The 24,350-nt window shown below is 44.7% G+C and overlaps 1 protein-coding gene across 3 annotated transcripts in view; it reads left to right on the plus strand.

Annotated features, from left to right (window-relative positions):
- robo3 (roundabout, axon guidance receptor, homolog 3 (Drosophila)) overlaps window positions 1-18,450 on the plus strand; it is a 309,406-nt gene extending 290,956 nt beyond the window's left edge. For all 3 annotated transcript variants that reach the window (XM_041174412.1, XM_041174414.1, XM_041174415.1), the window contains one exon: window positions 15,854-18,450. In XM_041174412.1, the coding sequence (XP_041030346.1) occupies window positions 15,854-15,865 (12 nt within the window). In that variant the 3' untranslated portion in view covers window positions 15,866-18,450. The remainder of the gene's footprint in view (window positions 1-15,853) is intronic.
- The last annotated feature ends 5,900 nt before the right edge of the window (window positions 18,451-24,350 follow it).

Below are 24,350 nucleotides of genomic sequence, written 5' to 3' on the forward strand. Positions count from 1 at the left end.
ATGGATTGTGATAGAGTATAGTTCTGCTGCTGCTGCTGATGGCCCACAGCGCATGGATGCCCAGTCTTGAGTTGCTAAATCTGTTCAAAATCTATGCCATTTAGCACGGTGGTAGTGCCACACATGATGGAAGATGGGATTTTGGCCGGGATTTTCTGTGCCCACTGGCGTCAGGCGTGTTCAGTGGCATAAGTGGACAATATGGCGAGAAGACCAAAAAATCGGTTTTACCACATTGTGAAACCAGTTTGCGATTGTCCGCTCTGTCTGCCGATGGCAGGCCGTGTTCCCATCCATCAGACGTTGGGAACCTCACTGTAATACATCAGCGTATCATTATAAGGCCTGCCCACTGGAATCGTCCCTCCCTACCCAGCTGGATCGTCCACCCATGTCGGCAGGAAAACACGCTGGCGTGTTTCACAACAGCATCTATGAGGCATGCACCTGGCAGGCTGCACTTTGCTTGGGACTTCGAGGTTTGTTTGCCCACCTTGCTTCAGTCAGCACTCACAGTCATCAGCGCCAGGCTTCACAAATAGCACCACATCACTTTTAGGGGGGATCACGGGCAGGTCTCTACCTACCGGGTCAGCCATATGTGGGTGGCTTTTCAACGGCTGCAGGGCTAGGACTTGCTTGGAGAAGGGGGAAAAGTGACCTTAGGCAAGGGAAGAGGCTGCAGGACGAGAGCTGTACTGGAGAAGGAGTGTATCCCAGGATTTGCATGAGGGCACGTGTTGATCTGTGTAAGTGTCCTCAAGATGGTTAAGGCTGAGGAGGCAGTTTCCAGAGGAGATGAGGTCAGATAGAGATGTGAGGGTGTGTATGTGAGAATTGGTGGTGATGTCCCTTGAGCTGGCAGTGATTGAGATGCCAGTGAATGTGTGATGGGCTTGAGTGTGTGAGTTTAGAGTGATGAGATGGTTGCCATACCCTGGCTGTGCGGATGAGATCATTCATCCCCTGTCTGCACTGGATGACTTACCTCTTCTCTGCGACATTGGCACTGCTCACCACTGCCATTGCCCGTAGCCAGAGTGGTAATGTAACTGCCCTTCCAGTGGCCAGAGCGGTGATAGAGGACATCGCAGCGGGGCCTCCACAGTGTCCAAAAGGTGCTTGAGCGCTGCAGTCTTCTTGCCTTTCGGGTCCATTTTGTCTTTACGCGGTCCTGGGCTGGAAGCACTTTAAATGTGGTGCTTGGCATGATGAAGTGGCGAGGTGATAGCATGGCAGGCGAATCGGAGTCCGCATGCCATCGAAACAGCGCATATCCTGGGAATATACACTTAACGTGGCAGGTTTGGGATGATACGGCGTGAAAAGTTGCCACTGCAGCCAGGGTCATTTTACTCGCCCACTACTGCATTTAATGCAAAAACAGAATTACCTGGAAAAACTCAGCAGGTCTGGCAGCATCGGCGGAGAAGAAAAGAGTTGACGTTTCGAGTCCTCATGACCCTTCGACAGAACTTGAGTTCGAGTCCAAGAAAGAGTTGAAATATAAGCTGGTTTAAGGTGTGTGTGTGTGTGTGTGTGTGTGTGTGTGTGTGTGTGTGAGGGGGGGCGGTGGGGGGAGAGAGAGAGAGAAGTGGAGGGGGGGTGTGGTTGTAGGGACAAAAAAGCAGTGATAGAAGCAGATCATCAAAAGATGTCACCAACAATAGAACAAAAGAACACATAGGTGTTAAAGTTGGTGATATATCTAAACGAATGTGCTAATTAAGAATGGATGGTAGGGCACTCAAGGTATAGCTCTAGTGGGGGTGGGGAGAGCATAAAAGATTTTAAATATTTAAAAATAATGGAAATAGGTGGGAAAATCTATATAATTTATTGGAAAAAAACAAAAGGAAGGGGGAAGCAGAAAGGGGGTGGGGATGGGGGAGGGAGCTCAAGACCTAAAGTTGTTGAATTCAATATTCAGTCCGGAAGGCTGTAAAGTGCCTAGTCGGAAGATGAGGTGTTGTTCCTCCAGTTTGCGTTGGGCTTCACTGGAACAATGCAGCAAGCCAAGGACAGACATGTGGGCAAGAGAGCAGGGTGGAGTGTTAAAATGGCAAGCGACAGGGAGGTTTGGGTCATTCTTGCAGACAGACCGCAGGTGTTCTGCAAAGCAGTCGCCCAGTTTACGTTTGGTCTCTCCAATGTAGAGGAGACCACATTGGGAGCAACGAATGCATTAGACTAAGTTGGAGGAAATGCAAGTGAAATGCTGCTTCACTTGAAAGGAGTGTTTGGGCCCTTGGACGGTGAGGAGAGAGGAAGTGAAGGGGCAGGTGTTGCATCTTTTGGGTGGGCATGGGGTGGTGCCATAGGAGGGGGTTGAGGAGTAGGGGGTGATGGAGGAGTGGACCAGGGTGTCCCGGAGGGAGCGATCCCTACGGAATGCCGATAGAGGGGGGTGAAGGGAAGATGTTTGGTGGTGGCATCATGCTGGAATTGTCGGAAATGGCGGAGGATGATCCTTTGAATGCGGAGGCTGGTGGGGTGATAAGTGAGGACAAGGGGGACCCTATCATGTTTCTGGGAGGGAGGAGAAAGCGTGAGGGCGGATGGGCGGGAGATGGGCCGGACACGGTTGAGGGCCCTGTCAACGACCGTGGGTGGAAAACCTCAGTTAAAGAAGAAGGAGGACATGTCAGAGGAACTGTTTTTGAAGGTAGCATCATCGGAACAGATGCAACGGAGGCGAAGGAACTGAGAGAATGGGATGGAGTCCTTACAGGAAGCGGGGTGTGAGGAGCTGTAGTCGAGGTAGCTGTGGGAGTCGGTGGGTTTGTAATGGATATTGGTGGACAGTCTATCACCAGAGATTGAGACAGAGAGGTCAAGGAAGGGAAGGGAAGTGTCAGAGATGGACCACGTGAAAATGATGGAGGGGTAGAGATTGGAAGCAAAATTAATAAATTTTTCCAAGTCCCGATGAGAGCATGAAGCAGCACCGAAGTAATCTTCGATGTACCGGAGAAAGAGTTGTGGAAGGGGGCCGGAGTAGGACTGGAACAAGGAATGTTCCACATACCCCATAAAGAGACAGGCATAGCTGGGGCCCATGTGGGTACCCATAGCCACACCTTTTATTTGGAGGAAGTGAGAGGAGTTGAAGGAGAAATTGTTCAGCGTGAGAACAAGTTCAGCCAGACGGAGGAGAGTAGTGGTGGATGGGGATTGATCGGGCCTCTGTTCGAGGAAGAAGCTAAGGGCCCTCAGACCATCCTGCTGAGGGATGGAGGTGTCGAGGGATTGGACGTCCATGGTGAAGAGCAAGCGGTTGGGGCCAGGGAACTGGAAATTGTTGATGTGACGTAAGGGGTCAGAGGAATCACGGATGTAGGTGGGAAGGGACTGGACAAGGGGAGAGAGAAGGGAGTCAAGATAACGAGAAATGAGTTCTGTGGGGCAGGAGCAAGCTGACACGATCGGTCTACTGGGGCAGTTCTGTTTGTGGATTTTGTGTAGGAGATAGAAGTGGGCCGTCCGAGGTTGGGCGACTATCAGGTTGGAAGCTGTGGGAGGAAGATCCCCAGAGGAGATGAGGTCAGTGACAGTCCTGGCTTGATGTTCAGTGGTGGGGTCATGGTCCAGGGAGAGGTAGGAGTGTCTGTGAGTTGACACTCAGCCTCCGCGAGATAGAGGTCAGTGCACCAGACAACAACAGCACCACCCTTGTCAGCAGGTTTGATGACAATGTCAGGGTTGGACCTGAGAGAATGGAGTGCAGTAAGTTCAGAGAGAGACAGGTTAGAATGGGTGAGAGGAGCAGAGAAATTGAGACGACTAATGTCGCGCCAACAGTTTTCAATGAAAAGATCAAGAGAAGGTAAGAATCCAGAGGGAGGGGTCCAGGTGGAGGGAGAATATTGGAGGTGGGTGAAAGGATCCGTTGAATGGGGAGAGGACTCCTGCCCAAAGAAGTGAGCCCGGAGATGAAGACGGCGGAAGAAGAGTTCAGCATCATGCCAAGCCCGAAATTCATTGAGACGAGGGCGTAAGGGTATGAAACTAAGTCCTTTGCTGAGCACTGAACGTTCAGCATCGGAGAGGGGAAGGTCAGGGGGTATAGTGAATACACGGCTGGGGCTGGGATTGGAAGATGGGGTGGGGACGGAGGGACAGGCAGGGGTGGAGGGTTCTAGATGGGTGTTGGCGTCGATGAGTTGTTGGAGCTTGCGTTCCTTAGCACTTGAGAGAAAGAGAAAAAGTTTCTTGTTGAGGCGTCGGATGAGCCGAAGAATAAAATGAAACTGGGGGCACGCGCAGCTTTGAAAAAGGGTACGGCGGTGCTGCTGGAGGGAGAGGTCGAGTGTGTTCATATGGCGGCGCATGGCACTGAGTGTGGATTTCAGAATGTGACTGCATTTAATGCAAATCTGGGATGATTCCGCCCTTTGTCTTCACAAGGACTGTGCGGTGGTCACTCCTACTGATACTGCCATGGACCAGTGCATCTGCAGGTCAGTACAGTGATACTGTATCTGTACAGATTGGGTTGGTACAGCAATACCTGTACGTGTACAAGTCTGGGTCAGTATAGCAGTCACTGTATCTGTAGAGCTCTGATTTTTGCAGTTCTGTAAGATATTGCAAAATGGAAACTTGATCTTTAGGTACGGAGACCTTCCAATCCAGGAGAAGAAAATAGGCAGCATATCTCTTAATGAGGTGTTGAAAACTAGCTTTACAAGCTATTGTATTTTAAGAGTTAAATTATTACTTGTTGCAAAGAGCGATGAAAATTCTCTCCATAGAGCTCCTGCTGGAGGGTAAGGATTTACAGATGTCTATGTTAGGTATCCTGTAGAGGTGTATTGTGTGTCTTAGATTACAAAGCTAATCACTGTATTAACATCCACTGAGCCCTTCTGCACCTTATCTACCTGATACTCCCTAATGTGACTGCCACTGGAATGAAAAGAATAGCTTGTGAGATGGCTCTTGGCTTTGAGGCCTGCACAGACCTGTCAAGCCTTACCTTGTGCAAAGGGCTAGCTTCAGCCTCAATTCCTTTCAACAATTTTTTCTTTTGTTGTGTCTTTTGGCTTCTCCACAAAGGCTCTTTCATCTTGTATGAAGATTCCAGTGGTGTATCTGTCACAGGAATGCTGTCAGTCGAGATGTGATGGGACTGTGCTTTGTTCAATGGGAACCCTCCAGACTGCTTCCACAAGCCATTATGGAGAAAATAAAATGGAAAGTCTTCGTTTGAGATTTAATCTATGTCCTGTCTCAATCAGATTTACAATTAGTCTGAGGCATCGCTTGTTGAATGATGCTTCTCATCAGCGGAACTTGCTCTCAGAGTCAACCTACTGGCTTGCAAGGTCACCAGGTGGAGTCTTGGCTCATTATTGAGTGACATTTTGTAGATGGGATGCAACAGCTGCTGTACATAATGATCCCTGTCTGTGCTGACATTCCTCAATCAAATGTAGCACAACCAATTAATGCGTTTGGTTCCTTCTGCCCTATGTGTCAGCCTTGGCACGGTGGTGGTATTCGCACCTCTCTGTTAGATGGTTGTGGTTTCATGCCTTGTGCCGCAATTTTGGGCACGTTTTCTAGGTTACTACTTCAATCCAGTACTGGGGGAATGCTGCACTTTTGGAGGTGCCGTCTTTCAGATGAGACATTCAACCCAGGTCCCATCTTCCCATTTGGCCAGATGTGAAAAAGAGCCCATGGCATTATTAGAAGAGCAGGGGGCTTTTCCCTGTGAACTGGCCAATGTTTACCCCTCAACCAATATCACTAAAATAGATCAGATGACAATTTATTTCCTTATTGTTTACTAGACCTTTCTGTGGGCAGATTGGTTGCTGTGTTTCCTTACATTCCATGGCTGACTACATTTCATTGGCTGTAAAGCACTTTAGGACATCCTGGTGTCAGAAACGGCATGATAAGAATGTAAGTTCTTTCTTTGTATTACCGTTGGCCCAGCTCAGATTAAGAGATCCTTGCTTAACAACTGTGACATTTCCATTTCACACACCAGCTATTCCTGCAGCTGCTGAGACTGACGGTGCCAAAATGGGGGCAGTTCTGTAGCCCTCTAGCTACTCAAAACTGGATCAGGATTTCTCAAATGTGTGTCGCCTACAGCTAGCAGAGAGAGACAACTTACATCCCAACGGTCCTGGCTGGATTTCAACCCAGTGCATCAGATTAATATAACTCTGCATTGTTGAATCCAACTCCTATACCTTGTAAGAAAGCCTTCCCACATGTTGCATAACCTCTAAAAGCAGAGCACAAGAATGCAACTGGCAGGCACAATAAATCGCATGGCCTAATGCAATATACTGTTTCATTTGTCTTCGAGGATTTCTGTCGTGGAAACGATCAACAAAATAAATAAAGACACTTAAGAAGAACGTTAAGCAAGTTAAACACAAATGAAAGTTTTTCAGACGATTGGTGTAATAATAAAGACCTCTCCAAGCAACTTCAGTTCTTTCAAGACTAGTGACAAGTTTTACGGAGTATTCGCAGCATGAAAACAGGCCATTCTCTCTAATAGGTCTTTGCCAGTATTTATGCTTCACACGAGCCTCCTCCCACTTGATGAGTTTTTCACTCACTAATGGAAACTATCTGGGCTGTTCTAGATCTTGTATAATTACCCGGAGTGACTTTGGGCCTTTTACAAGGTGTACTTTTCAAGTGAGCTGGAGACAGTCTTCAACTCGGATACCTCCCTGAAACATTAAGCTGAGATAGACTGGGCTTCAGATGTGAGGCACTATCTCTGTGATCTGCAAGGGTTTTTGCTTTCAGCAAGAAGAACAAAGTGCTGTGTTTTGTTGCCTGTGGACGTCATTCCATGTTACATGCATTTCCTGTCATTGTTTCAGTAGGCACTCTAATGCTCACAACCTGCACTGGTTTGATAAATCTGTCAGCTTGGCTCAACGGCTGGTATTCTTACCTCAGAGACAGACGATACTGAACTCCAATATATTGCAGTACTGCAGGCATGCTGTATTTTCAGAGTTGTCCTCCCGGTGATGCATTATTCAAATCCCCTCCCTACCTGTTAGTTCAGGTGTAAAAACAAAAAAAAAACTGCGGATGCTGGAAATCCAAAACAAAAACAGAATTACCTGGAAAAACTCAGCAGGTCTGGCAGCATCGGCGGAGAAGAAAAGAGTTGACGTTTCGAGTCCTCATGACCCTTCGACAGAACTTGAGTGAGTCCAAGAAAGGGGTGAAATATTTCACCCCTTTCTTGGACTCACTCAAGTTCTGTCGAAGGGTCATGAGGACTCGAAACGTCAACTCTTTTCTTCTCCGCCGATGCTGCCAGACCTGCTGAGTTTTTCCAGGTAATTCTGTTTTTGTGTTAGTTCAGGTAGTTGGTGGTAGCTTGGGTCAAATCATTTAATGATGCATCTTCAGGCAGGCTGCCCTCCTCTTCCTGCAGTTTGTCATGTAGTGTGTGTATGGTCAATTAGCAATTGGAAGAGAAAAGAGGATATGGTGTAAACCCTCATCCCCCCCCTCCCCCCATGTAACATCTCCTCCAGCTTTGCCACTGTCTGTGGCCATGACTGTCCCCTACCTGTGGTGACCGGGATGTGCAGGTGGGCTCAGCCTCCTCCGCCATCAGCTTTCTTAAGTTGTGTGTGACCTTCTCCTGCAAGAAAGAAAGGAGTGCATTAGTAACAGTCTGGTGAAGTGTGTGGAGAATGTGCTTGTTATGGCTGAAGCAGCTGTAAGATATGAGCTGTGGAGAAGTGAGGATTGTAACAGCGAGGACGGAAGGAGAAGGAGGTGTAATGAAATGTGGTGCAGCGTTTGCAGGATAGCGAAGGGAAGTAGGAGAAAAGTATGGTGAATTGTGAGGCTGGAAGTGGTAGATGTGCGCAGAGGTTAAGAAAGCAGAATTCCTACCCTGACAACTCTGGTGAGGTCATTAGACTTTCTGCAGCATTACAGCCATGACCTGGGAGCTAAGCTCCTGGCCTTGTTCTCTTCTGTAACCTCTTTATTCATGGAAAAGGAGGGGTTTCTGCCCCTCAAGGGGATGTGGAGGGTGAGCAGAACATGGGATCTCCTGCCCATCGTCTAGCCCTGGGACCCTCCAACAATACATCAGAAACCTGGGTGCCCTATCTGGAACACTACCAGTGTTTTAGTTTGGATCTAAAATGGTTGACCTCCTATCTGGAGCCAGAAAACACCTCTCCTTTAAGAGGTGGTGGCTGCCTTTATGTGGCATTAGAGACGGTTGATCACAAACCAGTTTAGCAGGGGTGTAGCCAGTAAGTAGCGTAGGTGGTGTAGGCTGCATGCCTGATGCATTTTACTGAGGTCCTTGTACCAAGTTAAAGTGCTGCTTGGGATCACAGAACAGACATGTGTAGCGTGCACCCCACCCTGAGGACCCGTTCTCCGGCATGATGGAATTTCAAGGCCACAAGGAGTCAGCGGTTAAATTTTAACCTCTAATGTGACGATCCAAAGTTGGACTACCTGTGGCTCTGATGTCACTTCGTTCACAGTTTCCAAATTGTAAAATATGCCTTGTTCTTACAAAGACATGGGGACCATTAAAGTGAAGTATCTCATCACAGCCTGAAGCAAGGGAAGGACCAAACATCACCTCAGGTCTGAGTAGCACATTAATAAGAAAAGCAAATAGCCTACTTAGAATTTGTTGGACACTAGTATCCCAGGTACTTTTTGAGATTATGATCACATTTTGGGGGTGAGTTCATTACCTCTTAGTGATTTTTCTAAAGTACATGTTTATGCTCATGTGGTATGTAAGCCCTGACAGCGTTAGGCAGGAGACTGGGCTTATTGAGTTGTGACTGAGATCAGAGTTTTCCAAGTTAGGTGGATACAGTGGCATAGTGGTGATATCACCGGACTAGTAATTCAGATAGGCCCAGGCTAATGCTTGGGGACCTGAGTTCAAATCCCACCATGGCAATTCAATTAATAAAGTCTGCAATATAAAGCTAGTCTCAGTAATGGTGACTATCACTGATTGTTGTAAAGAACCATCTGGTTCGCTGATGTCTCTTAGGGAATGCTAATTGACAATACACACAATGTCCTTATCTGGTTGGGTGACTCCTGACCCTCTGAAATATTCAGTTCAAGGGCAAATGCTGGCTTTACCTGTGCTGCCCACATCCTATGAAAGAATAAAGGGAAAAAAGTGACTGGCTGAAGCGAAGTCAGTGACCGAGGTTTTCACTAATGGCAGTGGATGAAAATAAGGTGGTGGCATCGCTAAAATGCAGTCAACTAATTCTGGCATCTTGAGTATCCCTGATTTTAATTGCTATGCTGTTGGTGGCCATGCCTTCAGCTTTCTAGGCCCTAAGCTCTGGAATCCCCTCCCTAAACCTCTGTCTGTCTACCTCTCTTTCTGCCTTTTAAAATGCACTTTAAAACTTAGCTCTTTGACCAAGCTTTAGGTCATCTAACCCATTATCTCCTCATACGCTTCAACATCAAACTTTGTTTGGGGAAATGGTGGCATAGTGTTAATGTCACTGGACTCGTAATCCAGAGGCTCAGACTAATGCATAAGTTAAGGGATATGGGGAGCGGGCAGGAAAATGGAGTTGAAATCCAAGATCAGCCATGATCATATTGAATGGCGAGTAGGCTCAACAGGCCATATGGTCTTTTCCTGCTCCTGTTTTTTGTTCTCATGTTGTTGCTAGGAAAATGTTCACTGCCTCATTCGTGCTCCCATTTCAACCAGCATTTCCTGCTGCTCAATTGCCGGAATACCTGCTTGTTTGAAGCCATGGACTTTTTTTGTACAGGGACACAACTGGACAGAGCTGCTGGTCCTGCCAAAGTGGGGGCCAAAAAGCCAAGCTTTCAATTATGGGGCCAGGAGGAGCGGGAATACATCTTTAGGTTTCACACAAATAACCTAGGCCTGCCACGCTGGATTCTCCCCCACTTCTTAACTTCAAACTCATTTACCTTTATACCAGCTGGGTTGGCCTCTAGGTGGTCCAGTATTGCACTGGCCATACGGCAGTGAGACATGACCCTCCAACTCACATGTCATCCTGACTTAGACATATACCTCTGTTAAACCATCATCACTGGGTGCATATCTGACACTATCATGGGAGCACCATCACCACAAGGATGGCAAAGATTCAAGGAGAAGTCCCAGCCCAACCTTGTCAGGACAATGAATGTGGACTTTCCAACATTGCCACATTCTGAAAACAATGTGTTAAAACACCATAGCAGAGCCTGTATCTTGAAGAGCAAGAGTGGAAAATCACAGTCACATGCAGAATGTAGGAGCATTGATAGTCGAATCTCAGGAAGATGAACAAAGCCCATTTTTCCCCTAGGCTAAGTAACTAATCCTAATCTTGCTGTTTGTGCATCTATTAGAATGTTCTCACAGGAAAGACGTCATGTCACTTGAAGTTTCTTGGTTGTATTGCTAAATTTTCACCATGTGCTAACAAAAAAAATAGCCTTTTCAGGAATATAAAATGCTGCAGGAAACAGACCAAATCTGCCATAATTCTTCTATTAAAACTTTAGGACAAGGATTCTTGGCATATATTGGGGCTACTATGAGGTCATGTGTAGATGCTGTGACAGAACCTGTAAACCAAGATAAATTTAATGCATATCGTTCACTTACAAGTTTCCTGAAACCCCTGGCGGCATCTTTGTGTTCAGATCTGCTCTAACGTTAATGATTTTCAGCAATGTTTGCATCTAGGCTTTTACAGCCTTTTAGGCCTCAGCCATAAATGGCAGGATTTTCTCTGTCAAAATATTATTTTTCTGCAGCAAAAACTTGCCAAACCCAACAGTCGATCATAATTATTTTATATTCATTTATTCAATTTATCTGAAAATATCCAGCCTGTTATGTTCCACTCAGTCTGTACTCTGAAGCATCTATGTTTGATAAATGTCTCCCATTTCTTTACAGACAGTTCGTACCCTAAAGGGAAAGAGATTGTATTAAGCTATCTTGGTCTAATGAATTGAACATGCTTTTAATATATGAATTACATACGTAAGGATAGACTTCAAAGTGTGTGCTGTGTCTGCATATTTTCTTCACTGCCTAAGGTCAGAATATTAGAAAAATGTGAAACGGAATCAAATATCAGAGATTGTGCAACTCGATCGCCTAATGACCCTAAGGAAACCTGTTCCTATTTTTTGGATCTCCCGTGGGAAACTGTTGCTTTAACAAAATTTTATTTTTGCAATGCATAACAGACATCTTTAAAGGATTTATTTAAGCCTGTAATCACATCCCCTCCCCCACCACCACCCCCACCCTGAACTGGGAACCAGGGTTCCTGGTTTCTGAGCAGGTGTCCTGGGGATCCAATGACCGTAACTATCTCCCAGAAGCTGTATGTCGAGTCTAGTAGGTTTGTGCGCTGGGGGCGGTGAAGGAGACATGGAGGAAGTACCGTGTGGTGAGTTTAAGAGCACTGGGCTGTAAATCCCCCTGACGAATCATCATTCTGTTCTACTCAATATAATAAACACATTCAGTGGGGGAGTGACAGCCACAAAATTGATTGACTCGAAAGTTCAAAAGTTGAAGTCCGTTCTTTCCCAGCCAGACAACTGTTACAAATGAAATAAGAAAACTCTCTGATATGATACCCTTGGCTACTCCCCCAAAGATCAGCTGAACAAAGTCTCAGCTATTGAGCATAAATGAAGATGATTGGGGAAATGTAAACAGAAAATGCTGGAAATACTCAGCAGACCAGGCAGCATCTGTGGAGAGAAAAGGACGATCTTTCATCAATGCTGAAAAAAGTTAAAGGTGTAAGAGGTTTTAATCAAGTGCTGAGGCAGAGAGGGGTGAGTGGGGGATAACCAAAGAGAAGGTCTGTAATAGGGTGGAAGGCAGGAGAGATTGAATGCCAAAAGGGGAGATGGTGTAAGACAAAAGGACATGGTAATGAGGCAAGAGAAGCAACAGAAGAAGGGTCTCAGAGGTGAAAATGGCAGTAGCAGAATCATTACCGACAGCTGCTGCCTGAGAAAATGGAGAAAGAGGACAGATCTGAAATTGTTGAACTCAATTTTGAATCTGGAAGGCAATAAAGCATCTATTCGAAAGATGCTCCTCGAGCTTATGTTGAAACTCATCGGAATATTTAGGAGGCCAGGGTTAGGTGACAATGGGAGTGGAGCAGAGAATTAAAATGAGAGGTGCCTGGAAACTCAGGGTCATGTTTACAGACTGAATGAAAGTGTTCTACAAAGTGATTACCCAATCTGCATTTGTTCTCCTAGCGTAGCTGAAGCCTCTCTGCGTGCAGCAAATACAGTGTAGTAAGTTGACAGAAGTACAACTAAATCGCTGTTTCACTTGGAAGGACTGTTTGATGCCCTGTATTGTGGTGCAAGTGCGGCATCTCCTGCACTTGCACGGGCAAGTGTCTTGGGAAGGAAATGAGGTGTTGAGGTGACTGAGGAGTGGACCTGGGTGTGACGAAGGCAAGGCTCCTTTGGAAGATATGTTTGCTGTTGAGCATTATGCTGGAGGTGGCAGAAATGGAGGAGGGTTGAGTGTAGAGGCTGGTATGGGTGAAAGGTCAGGATAAGGGGAACTCTCCATGGTACTGGAAGGGAGGGGCAATGGCGAGAGTTGAAGTGTGGAAAATGGAGTGTATACAAAAAAGCAGAGAGCTGGAGGTGTAAAGGGATTGAACATCCATGGCAAAAAGTGCATTTTTAGGGCCAGGAGATATGGCAGAGGGTGTTGGAAGAGTCACAGATTTGATAGGAAAAAATTGGGCAGCGGGAAATTAATTAAGTTGAGACAAGAATTATCAGTTCAGTGGGGCAAGAATCATCTCTGGTTACGTTCTGTTGCACCAGTAGAACAAACACACGAGAGGTGGCGGCACAGTGGTATACAGTCAGGAGGGACTTGCACTGGGAGTCCCTCAACATTGACTCCAGAACCCATGAAGTTTCATGGTATCAGGTCAAACATGGGCATGGAAACCTCCTGAAGATTACCACCTACCCCCACCCCCATCCTCCTTCCTCCATGTTGAACACCACTTTGGAGAAGCATTGAGGGTAGCAAGGATATTTAATAAGCTCTGGAAGGGGCATTTCAATGCCAATCATCAAGAGTGGCTTGGTAGTGCCACTACTGATTGAGCTGACCAAGTCCTGAAGGTCATATCTGCCAGACTGAGCCAGCAGCAGTTGGTGAGGGAAGAATTTACCTTACCTCTTCCTCACCAATCTACTTGTCGTAGTATTGAGTAAGTAAGTAAGTCATTTGTTGGGAATGACCATTGCACAGTCCTTGTGGAGATGAAGTCCCATCTTCACACTGAGGATATCATCCATTGTGTTGTGTGAAATTACTACCATGCTAAATGGAATAGATTCAGAACATATCTAGCAACTCAAAACTGGGCATTCATGAGGTGCTGTGGGCCATTAACAGCAGCAAAGTTGTATTCAACCACAACCTGTAACCTCATGGCCCAGCATAACCTTCATTCTGCAATAAATATCAAGCCAGAGGATCAACCCTGGTTCAACGAAGAGCGCAGGCAAGCATGTCAGGAGCAGCACCAGGCATGTCTAAAAATGAGGTGTTAACCTGGTGATGCTACAACATACGTGGCTCAGAATCTGTATGCTTTTGTGTTGAATAGCATTTCTTAACTGTGGTTGGAAAGGAATAACAAAGCAAAGGCTGTTTATTAAAAAATATGTGGAGGGAGTTAATAAGTTGAGTGGTCTGTCTGATCAAAAAGTGATGGTTTACTGAGGGTGGAGTATGAGAGCGAAACAAAGGTACAACATTGAGAAACCAGCATGTGGTGTAATTAAAAGAGGCTGATTTTGAAGTCTGTATCAGGAATGGATTAGAAAGGTGTCAAAAGCCATTTCTACTCCCAGCAGTTTCTGTTCCCCACACACCCCATTTAAACGCAGACTAGTAATGCAATCCAGAATCAGCAATGGCAGATTAAAATGTCTTTATTGGAGGAGACAGCTTCATATTTAAAACATCAGACTTGCTGGGTCGGCCTGGAGTCTCCAGGAATAGAAAGATTGGAAAAGAATGGTGATCAACACTCAGGATGGTTGATAAATAGTCTGTGTTCTTTCTGATTGGCCGTGGGAAGGCAGTACCCCTGGCAAATAGACCAATGGCAGGAATGGTTTGAGACTCAGGGAGATCATGTGATGAAATCTCTAGGAACATAACCATCTTGAGTTGGCAATTCTAATGTTGGCATAGCTTAATGACAATTGCTGTGCGAGTTCAAGGGAGGAATTGAGTTTTCCTTTTTTAATTCGCTGGTCCTGTCATGATGGAATCAGAGGGGGCAGCCCAGGAGCTATGGAAGGAGCCAAACCAACACTTACAAGCAGGCTGACAATTGACTGATGGGACTTAATGCAGCCAAGTGTAAAATGCTGCAGGCATTGGACAAGAATGCTCTGGAAAAAGCTGAGGATGAAGCAGATTCAATCATACTGTTCAACAGGGAATTGGATATATATTTATGAAGGGAAATGTGGAAAATTGTCCAGGTATGGCGTGTCCACAAAAAAAAGGACAGATTTAATCTGGCCAATTACCAACCCATCAGTCTATTCTCGAATCATCAGTGAAGTCACGGAAGGTGTTGATGAAGTGTTACCAAGTGGCACTTACAGAGCAATAAGCTGCTCAATGATGCTTAGTTTGGATTCTAATGGGGCTATTGGGGTCCAGATCTCCAAACAAGGACAAAAGAGCGGAATTCAAAAGGTGAGGTGTGAGTGACTGTCCTTGACATCAAGGCAGCATTTGGCTGTGTGTTGAGGCATCAAGGTGCCCTAAAAAATTGAAGTCAATGGGATAATTTTAACAAAGGAAGATGGCTGTGGTTGTTAGAGGCCAATCATCTCAGTTCTAGGATATCACTGCAGACATTCCTCAGGGTAGTGTCCTCGGCCCAACCAACTTCAGCTGCTTCACCATCTCATTTAAGGATGGGCAACAAATGCTGACCTTGGAACGCTCCCTGAAAGAATAAAAAACAAGCGCTCAGACACAACAAGGTTGAAAAGAGCTGGAGAAAAGATGAGGTAAATCAGGAAAAAAAACAAGTAGGTGACCTTAAGCTTGGATTTTCGAAGCCTGTAGTTGTGGGAGACAAGGAAAAGGGAGGGAAGTGAAGGAGCCAACAAACAATGCAATATCACAATTTCAGCACTTTGAAGATGCAGTGGAGAGGAAGAGGACCGGATGGCATATTAGAAACAAGCTTTCAGAGGAGCACTGACCATAGGAATGTTGATGAAACATTTTGAGCAGTTATGCCACATGATCATGATAACGTGTTGTCCATAGGGACTAGAAGAGGCCACTCAGCCCCTTGAGCCTATTCCACCATTCAGTTCGATCATGGCTGGTCTGTATCTGAACTCGATTTAACTGACTTGGTTCCACACCCTTACTTAACAAAAATCCATCAATCTCAATTTTGAAATGTTCAGTTGACTCCTAGCCTTTACAGCCTTTTGGGGAGTGCTTTCCATGTTCCCAGTAGCCTTGGTGTGAAGAAGCTCTTCCAGATATCCTAACTCTAATTTTAAAGTTACGCCCCCTTGTTCTGCACTTTCCCATTAGAGGAAACAGTTTCTCTCTCTTTACCCTATTGAAGTCCTTTAGTCATCTTAACATCTCAACAAGCTCACCCCTTAATCTCCCACACTCAAGGAAATACATACCTTGTCTGTGCAAACTGTCCTCTCTTGGCCTCGATTTCATTCTGTAGTGTTGGATTCTGTTGATGTTGATGGTAAAATACTTATAACGTGTGTTTTTGGGGGTTTGCAGGACAAGAGATGAACTGAAGACAAGGGTGTACAGAAGAACCAGGCAGTAGGTGAGGTGTCTGGCAGAGGCACCACCCGCTTTCCTCTCACTCAGCCCTGTACAGAATGATTTGCCTTTTACGAAAAAGTTCAAGTTTTGAAATTTGAGAAAGAAACGTTTTACATTTAATTTATGACATGTCGCTGGATATCAGGAAAATCCATGTTAACTTTGTAAATAATTGGGAATTATTTTGTTTTTGTTTGTTTCTAAGCATTTCCTGGCCTTCTGGTGAACGTATTTATAAATGATAAAAAAGATAATGTTGGATATTATAAGGTTATTGTCTGAATGTGCCAATCTTTTACAATAGCAAGTATGCGTCTAACAGACTGAACTAAAAATATATATATATTTGCACTCTGTGAAACACAAGCACAACGCATTCTGGATCTGCCTATCAGGATCCCAAAGGCCGCAGGGCAGCCATATCGGAAAATACTGCTGCGCTTCCTCTGAATGGATAGGGTAACCGCTGCCTGCATGTCCTATGAATGTTCCCATCTGTGCACCAAGATGATGCTTTGATAGCGGACCGCAATACTGAAGTGAATATGCTTTGGAACAAGCTGTTAGTTAGTGCCCACTCCGTGAGAACAGTTCTGTTTGAAAAGTCATGATGGAAGGGCAGTGGCTGCTGGTATAAAGTTTAAATGAGAATGAATGTAGCCTGATATTTTGTTGTATTAAAAACATTTCGTACAAATGTTCATTAGATAAAATATGAGTGGTTATTTATCTAGAGATATATAGATACATGTATGGTCTGACACTCAAGGAAGGAAACTGCCCTTTGCCTGAAATTTTTTAAAATGAAGACGCGTCTCGGTTGGAGGTTTGTCCATTCTAAATTGAATTGTGACATCTTGATCGAAAGGTGGTGATGGGGTGAATTACAGAGGTAGGTTTTGCAATTTAACTCTCCTGCTAGAGAGTATCATACTGGGAATATTAATTAGAAAATCAGGCACAAAGGTGAAGACCACCATTTTGTGGTCAACTCAATTTTCTGCCCTTTATTAAACAGAAAAAGGCGGCTGGGTCATGGAATGGCTTGAGAAAATATCATGGCCTGATATTCCAATCAGTGCTGCAGTGCGTGGATCTCTATGTCCAGTGCACTCATTTGTAAAATTAGTTGGTTTGAGGTGCCACTTGAGATTATTCAAGCTCCTTCCCCCAGCAAGTTTTTTACACATCATTGAATTGGGTCCTGGCCTCTGTCAGATGCTTCTTTGTTAAAGATAGTTCACAATATACCAACTAACATGATTGCACATTTGAAGAATAGGGGTGTAATTATAGGAGAACTCTGGTTCCCACAATGTTTCGACTAGTTAATGGACTGTCCAGGGTTGAACCAAACCAGACAGAACAAGGATGTCACAGGACTGTTCTCTAGTCTGTCTTGAGTAGGCTGATTGCCCGGATGGAGATGATAGCCCTACAGCTGATCCCATTGCCTTAGGGAGAGGAAAAATCCACCTCTGCTAAACACTATTAGCAAACTCCTGCTCTGAAGTGTATGAATTCAAAGCAGGATAGGATTGGGATTAGCTTGGCTTGACACTGCTCGCCCACCACAGTGTTTGAATAGCCCTCTGATGCCTGTGGAACAGTATCCCAGCATATCAAGGTTTCAGGCGAAGGAGGGAGGATATTTAAGAAAATAAGAAATTCAGTGGTTGGACTTTTGAATTAAATATTTGGAGTATCAAAGTGTGAGAAAATAACCTCCACGTTCACACATAAAAACTAACATATCGGAAAGCCCATGCTTTGAGCAGGGAACCACGATCACTATAATATTGGAGTCGAACCTCTAGCCCATGTTCTTTGCAAGCATGGATTCCTGATGGAAATGTAGAATCATACAGCTCTCCTTAGAAGATAAGGAAAATCCACCAATATAGAGGACAGTCATTTTAATAGTGAGCCTTCACTACTACTTGGAATCCTGGGATAGACCCTCCTCCATTGTGCCTGTTTTACTCAGTCTCCATGAGAGAAAGTAGCAGGAATCCCATGACATATACAGGTGTCTGACTGTAACCCTGATAGACTGCAAGAATATTGATAGGAAGGCACACACCTCAAGAGCTCCAAAATTGTCTATATTCCAACACAACCGTTGCTATGTACAAAATAAAGTGGCTGTGCAAGATTTTTCTAGGGGCAGTGTTGCATTATTTGTGGTGGTATTTGGAATTTGTCACAAGCAGAGGGAATAGCGACACAAAGACCTGAGGTGCTTTGCTAACATACATGATGGCTCAACAATTTGTCTTTAGGACCCTAACAACCACTGTGCAGTGCCATCGCTGCTTTATGGAGGTAAAGCAAAAGGAATGAGCTTGAGAAATGACATTCCATAGAACTATGGGTCTTACGGAGTCATGAATGAGAAAGCTCAAAAGCCCAATGGTAAGATTGGTCAATTTTCAATTATTTCTTCAGCAATCACAGTCCCTCTGAAACAGTTGAAAGCGTTCTCGTGTTTTCTGTTATTCATTTACAGTGTAAAGTCAAATTGTACCAAAAATAATGTTATTGTTAGACCTGACCAAAAATATTCTGGTTTTCTCTAACCCGAAGACTATAATTTTTTTAAAGAATTAAACATTTTAAAGAAGCAAAACAAAAATGCCTTTGTTCCTTTTCAGTCTCTGATACATGTCAATCTATGTGTTCATGTAAACGTGAGAGCCCAGGTGCCCATTGGTGAGTTATGAGTGTTTGGTACCATATGTGTGTGTGTACAAGTGTGTATATGTCAATGTATTGAAACAGGGAAAGATCTGTGGCACAGAAAGAGGCCAATTGGCCCATCTTGTCTGTGCCGGCCAAAAAATAGCTTTCCTGCCTAATCCTACCTTCCAGCTCTTGGTCCATAGCCCTGGAGGTTATGACAACTCAAGTGTATACCCATTTTTTAAAAATGGGATAAGGATTTCTGCCTCACCATCCTTTCAGGCGGTGAATTCCAGACCGCCATCAACCTCTGGATGAAAGAAATACTCAACTCTCCCCTAATTCTACCAATTGCTTTCAATCTATGCCCCTGATTAGTGACCCCGCTGCTTACAGAAATAGGCTCCACTCTATCTCAGTCCCTCAATAAATCTCCCCTCAGCCTCCACTATTCCAAAGAAATCACATCCAGCCAATATAGTCTTTCCTCATTGCTAAATTTCTCCGTTCTTGTAAAGTTAAAGACTGCATATACACTGCCACTGCCATAAGCAACATCCTTGTAAATTTCTTCTATACTCTTTCTAGTGTGATCACATTATTCCTGTGGTAACTCTAGTTGCAGTCTAACTAATATTCTAGCATAACCTTCCTGCTCTTACACTCTAGGCCTTGGTCAATGGACAAAAGTATCCTGTATACCTTCTTGACCACCTTATCTATCCATCTTCATGGATCTGTAGACATGTACTCCCAAGGTCTCTCAATTTCTCTACACTTTTCAGAACCCAACTTTTGTCTCAGTGAGTGTGTCAGTGTCTATACATATCATTGTGAGTGTGCATGTATCAATGTGATTTGATCAGTATGAGTGTGTGCAACACTGCACATCAGTTTGAGTGTTCCTGTTTGTGTGCATATCAGTTTGGGTCTGCATGTGTTAATGTGAGTGTACATGAATGCCGGTCAGTGTGTGTGTCAGATTGAGTGCATGCATCAATGTGAATTGTGTGCCAGTGTGACTGCATCACTAAGTTAGCGCCGCTAAATTTGGAGAGGGAACAAGATTCCAGTGTGTTTGCCTTTAAATGAGCATTCATGAGATACATATGAGGTTCCGGACATAGCTCTGCAGGACACGGGACCTGTGTATTCCTAATGTGTATAAGCATACATGTGTCAGTTCAAATGCATGTGTCAGTATGAAATGTAAGTATGCCTGTATGTCAGTGTGAGTGAACATGTGGCAGTGTATGTGTTACAGTATGCACTGTGTAAGTTTACAGTTATGTCAGTAAAATGTGCATATATTATATGTGAGATTAGATTGGCCAGCTATTCTACAATAACCTGACCCACGGCAATGTTTGAATAACGTGTCTCAAAACAGGATGTTCTGCAGTTTCCTACATCTGGATATCTACCCTTTAAATGTTAAATACTACTAAACACCATCATAAAGTCCAAATCTGCAACATTTATACTGAATTTCCCATTCTGAATACAGATACTGCTTTTGAGTTGTTTATTCTGGATTAACTTCACTGAGTGACTGATACTGAATTGTTTCAACTGAATTACTTATATTGAGTTACGCTATTACCAAGTTACCATAACCTCAGGATGACCCATCACGATTCACAGACAGTGAAGTACTTTTTGAAGTGTAATTACTTGTAATATATGAACCACAGCAGCTAATTTGCGCACAGCAAGCTCCCACAAACAGAGATGAGACGTGACCAGATAAAAAGGCTAAATTTGGCCGCAAACAACAGCGAATTGATCGCGTGTTTTACACACCACCCCCCACCTTCGATTTCTTTCTGGAAGAATAAACTGAATTAGTGTACATCAGACTCCTGAGTTACTGATCACTGCCCATTCAACAATACCAAGGGCAATCCCAACCCCAATCATTTTTATTGATGTTGGTTGAGGAAATTGAGAAAACTCTTCCAGTATATTAAGCCTGATGATAAATTACTTATACTCAGTTACACATTTGAAGTTGTGGTATTGAGCTACTTAAATTTAAATGGAGTTACACTTGCTTACTTATATTGACTGCTGATATTGAGTTACTGATTTTGAGTGACTTATACTGAAACTTATGTGACACCGCGTTAGATATGCTGAGTTATTAACACTAAGGGTGGAATTTTCCGACCCGGAGTCCAAGTCCGGTGGCAGAAGGAAAAGTCAGAGTGATTTTCGCTGGAGTGTGGGGCTGCTGAACATGCGAGATCTTATGCTGTTCAGGTCATTCATTATGCAGCTGTTAGGAGGATGTTGAATCTCATTGTGGAGTGGGCAGGAAAGGGCCCACCCCGCTGTCATCTCATAGGCTCCAACATCTGGGCGCCATACTTGAAAGGCACCCGGACAGCTATTCACTCTTCCACTCTGTTCCTTGACTCCACCCCTTCAGCCCTGGCTCAGTCTCACTGCTCCCCCCTTGGCACAATGTGTGTGTGAGACAGGCAGCCGATATCTCTCAGTGACAGTGTGAAAGGAAGGCAAAAACAGCATCTACTGACCTGAAAGTCCAGGAAGAAATCTAACTCGCGGGGTGCACGCCACTTACGTACAGTCGTGAAACAAGATGTTCCAAATTCCCAACGGCGGGGTGCTAAATTTGGAAGTGGAACAAGATTCTGGTGTGTTGGCCTTTTAATGAGCATTCACGAGATGCAAGTGGGGTTCCCAACATAGCTCCACCACGAAAGTCGGGACAAAAAGACTCCAAACCAACTCCCAACATCGGGAAACTGATTTTTGGCCTCCTACCAAGTGTTACTCCCCTGCCTGCCATGTTTCCCACGCTAAGTTGTGTTTACTTCATTGACACTGAGTTAGTTTGTTCTTTGCTGGTAATAATTTGGAATATATGGAATATGTAAGTACTGATTCTGAGACTGAACTCGTACTGATTTATTCATACTAAGTCATGTATAGGGAAACCCTCATTCCCCCCCATTCATTACCTCTAGACTTGACGATTCCAATGCACTCCTGGCCAGGCTCCCATATTTACCCTCTGTAAACTTGACATCATCCAAACCTCTGCTGCCTCTGTCCTAACAGCAAGTCTCGTTCACCCATCCGCCTGTGCTTGCTGACCTACATCGGATTCCCAGTTAAGCAATGCATTGATTTTAAAACCCTTCTGCTTCTTTACAACCCCCTCTCTGGCCTCTCCCCTCCCTAGCTCCGTAATCTCCTCTCGCCTCTCAACCCTCTAAGATATCTGTCCCCTCCAATTTCACCTTCTTGTGCATCCCTGATTTTAATTCCCCATCATTGCTGGCCATATTTTCAGTTGTCTAGGCCATGAACTCTGGAATTCCCTCCCTAAGCCTCTTCACGTCTCTTTCCTCCTCAAAAGATGCTCGATAAAACCCACTTTTTGATCAAATTTTTGGCCATCTGACTTGATAGCATCCAAATTTGCAGATGACACAAAGCTGGGTGGAATGGGTGAGCTGTGAGGAGGATACAGAGACGCTTCAGTGTAATTTGGACAAGCTGAGTGAGTGGGAAAATGCATGGCAGATGCAGTATAATGTGGATAACTGTGAGGCTATCCACTTTGGTAGCAAAAACAGGAAGGCAGATTATTATCTGAATGGCTATAAATTGAGAGAGGGGAATGTGCAACAAGACCTGGGTGTCCTCGTACACCAGTCGCTGAAGGTAAGCATGCAGGTGCAGCAGGCGGTAAAGAAGGCAAATGGCCTTCATAGCGAGAGGATTCAAGTGCAGGAGCAGGGATATCTTGCTGCAATTATACAGGGCCTTGGTGAGACCACACCTGGAATATTGTGTGCAGTTTTGGTCTCCTTATCTGAGGAAGGATGTTCTTGCTAATAGACGGAGTGCAACGAAGGTTTACCATACTGATTCCTGAGATGGCGGAGAGATGAGGAGAGATTGAGTAGGTTAGGATTATATTCGCTGGAGTTCAGAAGAATGAGGGGAGATCTCATAGGAACCTATAAAATTCTAACAGGACTAGACAGGGTAGATGCAGGAAGGATGTTCCCGATGGTGGGGGAGTCCAGAACCAGGGGTCACAGTTTGAGGATATGGGGTAGACCATTTAGGACTGAGACAAGGAGAAATTTCTTCACCCAGAGAGTGGTGAGCCTGTGGAATTCGTTACCACAGAAAGTAGTTGAGGCCAAAACATTGCATGTTTTCAAGAAGGAGTTAGATATAGCTCTTGGGGTGAAAGGGATCAAAGAATATGGGGAAAAAGTGGGAGCAGGCCATTGAGCTGGATGATCAGCCATGATCATAATGAATGGCAGAGCAGGCTCAAAGGGCCAAATGGCCTATTCCTGCTCCTAGTTTCTATGGGCAGAATTTTATGGCAGCGGGATTTTACGTTCCCGCTGAAGTCAATGGGGTTTAGAATGTCTCGCCACATTTTACAACCCTGTCCCCACTGAAACAGGGCCGTAAAATTCTGCCCTATGTTTCTATGTGGCTTGGTGTCAAAGTTTGCTATATGACGCTCCTGTGAAGTAACTTGAGAGATTTTATCCTGTTAAAGGAGCATAAATGCAGGCTGTTGTTGTTGGGAGTTACTTATGCTGTTTTTTTAATTGATCAGGTTATCCGTTACTCCCAAGTATGTTAACCAACAGTGGCACAATCATGTGGCAATGCCAATATTGAACTCACACACCTTCCTTTGACATTAAAATTAAGTACCCGTCAACAGCAATAGTTTCATGTATTCAATGCACACAAAAAACAAACTGCTCAGCTGAGTTGTTCAAGGAAGAGGCTGGAGGTTTGAACCGATTGCCCACAGATTAGGTCTCCATTATCCACTGCAATCCACATCAAATGACGACACTGCAGTTGATGGAACTGCAATCCCTTCGGACGACTTAGGGGGAAACCACTTGTATTTTGATAACAGGAAGAGCCCAGAAGTCTGAATAAAGCAAACAGAAAGCAGAATAGAGAGGCTACTTCTGAATAGGTCAGAATGAGTCACTTTACTTATCCATGCAAAAAGAGATAAACCCACTCCCACACTCAGCCACAGCAACTTCAATTTATATTGTCACAGCTGTGTCACAAGGAATGTTTTTTGTCATGACACAGGATTTTTTTTTTAGGTGCCAGGAGTCATCATTAGTCAGAAAGAGTCAATCTAATTGAACGGAAGCTCAGAAAACTCAAATCTGCCAATAAAGGAGGCCTGATCACTGAGCGGCTGAGTTAGGCTGGAACGGGACCTATAACTGGAGCAGATTCAGAGCCACAGAGTCCATTTTATACTGATATTTCTTTTCACACGAGAATATGTTTAGCTGGGCCTGACTGGAGTCAGATTTCCTTTATCCTTAGGAAAGTTCCAGACACCTTTAAGCCCTGGAAGCTGCGGAACCGATTCAGGCACTGGCTGCTTCATCTCCGGCTAATTCAGCGAACCAAAGCATGAGTGAAGTTTGATACCTACTGTCTGTGAATGGAATCACGTCATTCTACAACTGGAACTTCAGAGCATGTAGGATAAAGCCTCCACACCCATAGCATGATGCCATTACCCATACAGCGGGAATAAATTATCTAACCATTACCTAAACACATACGTTCACTAGGCACAATGGTCAGGAAAAGTCAGGTAGAGATCTGATGCCTTGGGATCTCAACTGATGAGAATAGAAGGTTAGACATGGAGAAGCGGGGGAGGGGAGCAGAGCAGGGTGCGTGCCCAGTCCTCCCAATTTCTTTTTCTCTGGCTGGT

This window comes from Carcharodon carcharias, chromosome 25 (assembly GCF_017639515.1).
Source record: "Carcharodon carcharias isolate sCarCar2 chromosome 25, sCarCar2.pri, whole genome shotgun sequence".
Classification (NCBI taxonomy): domain Eukaryota; kingdom Metazoa; phylum Chordata; class Chondrichthyes; order Lamniformes; family Lamnidae; genus Carcharodon; species Carcharodon carcharias.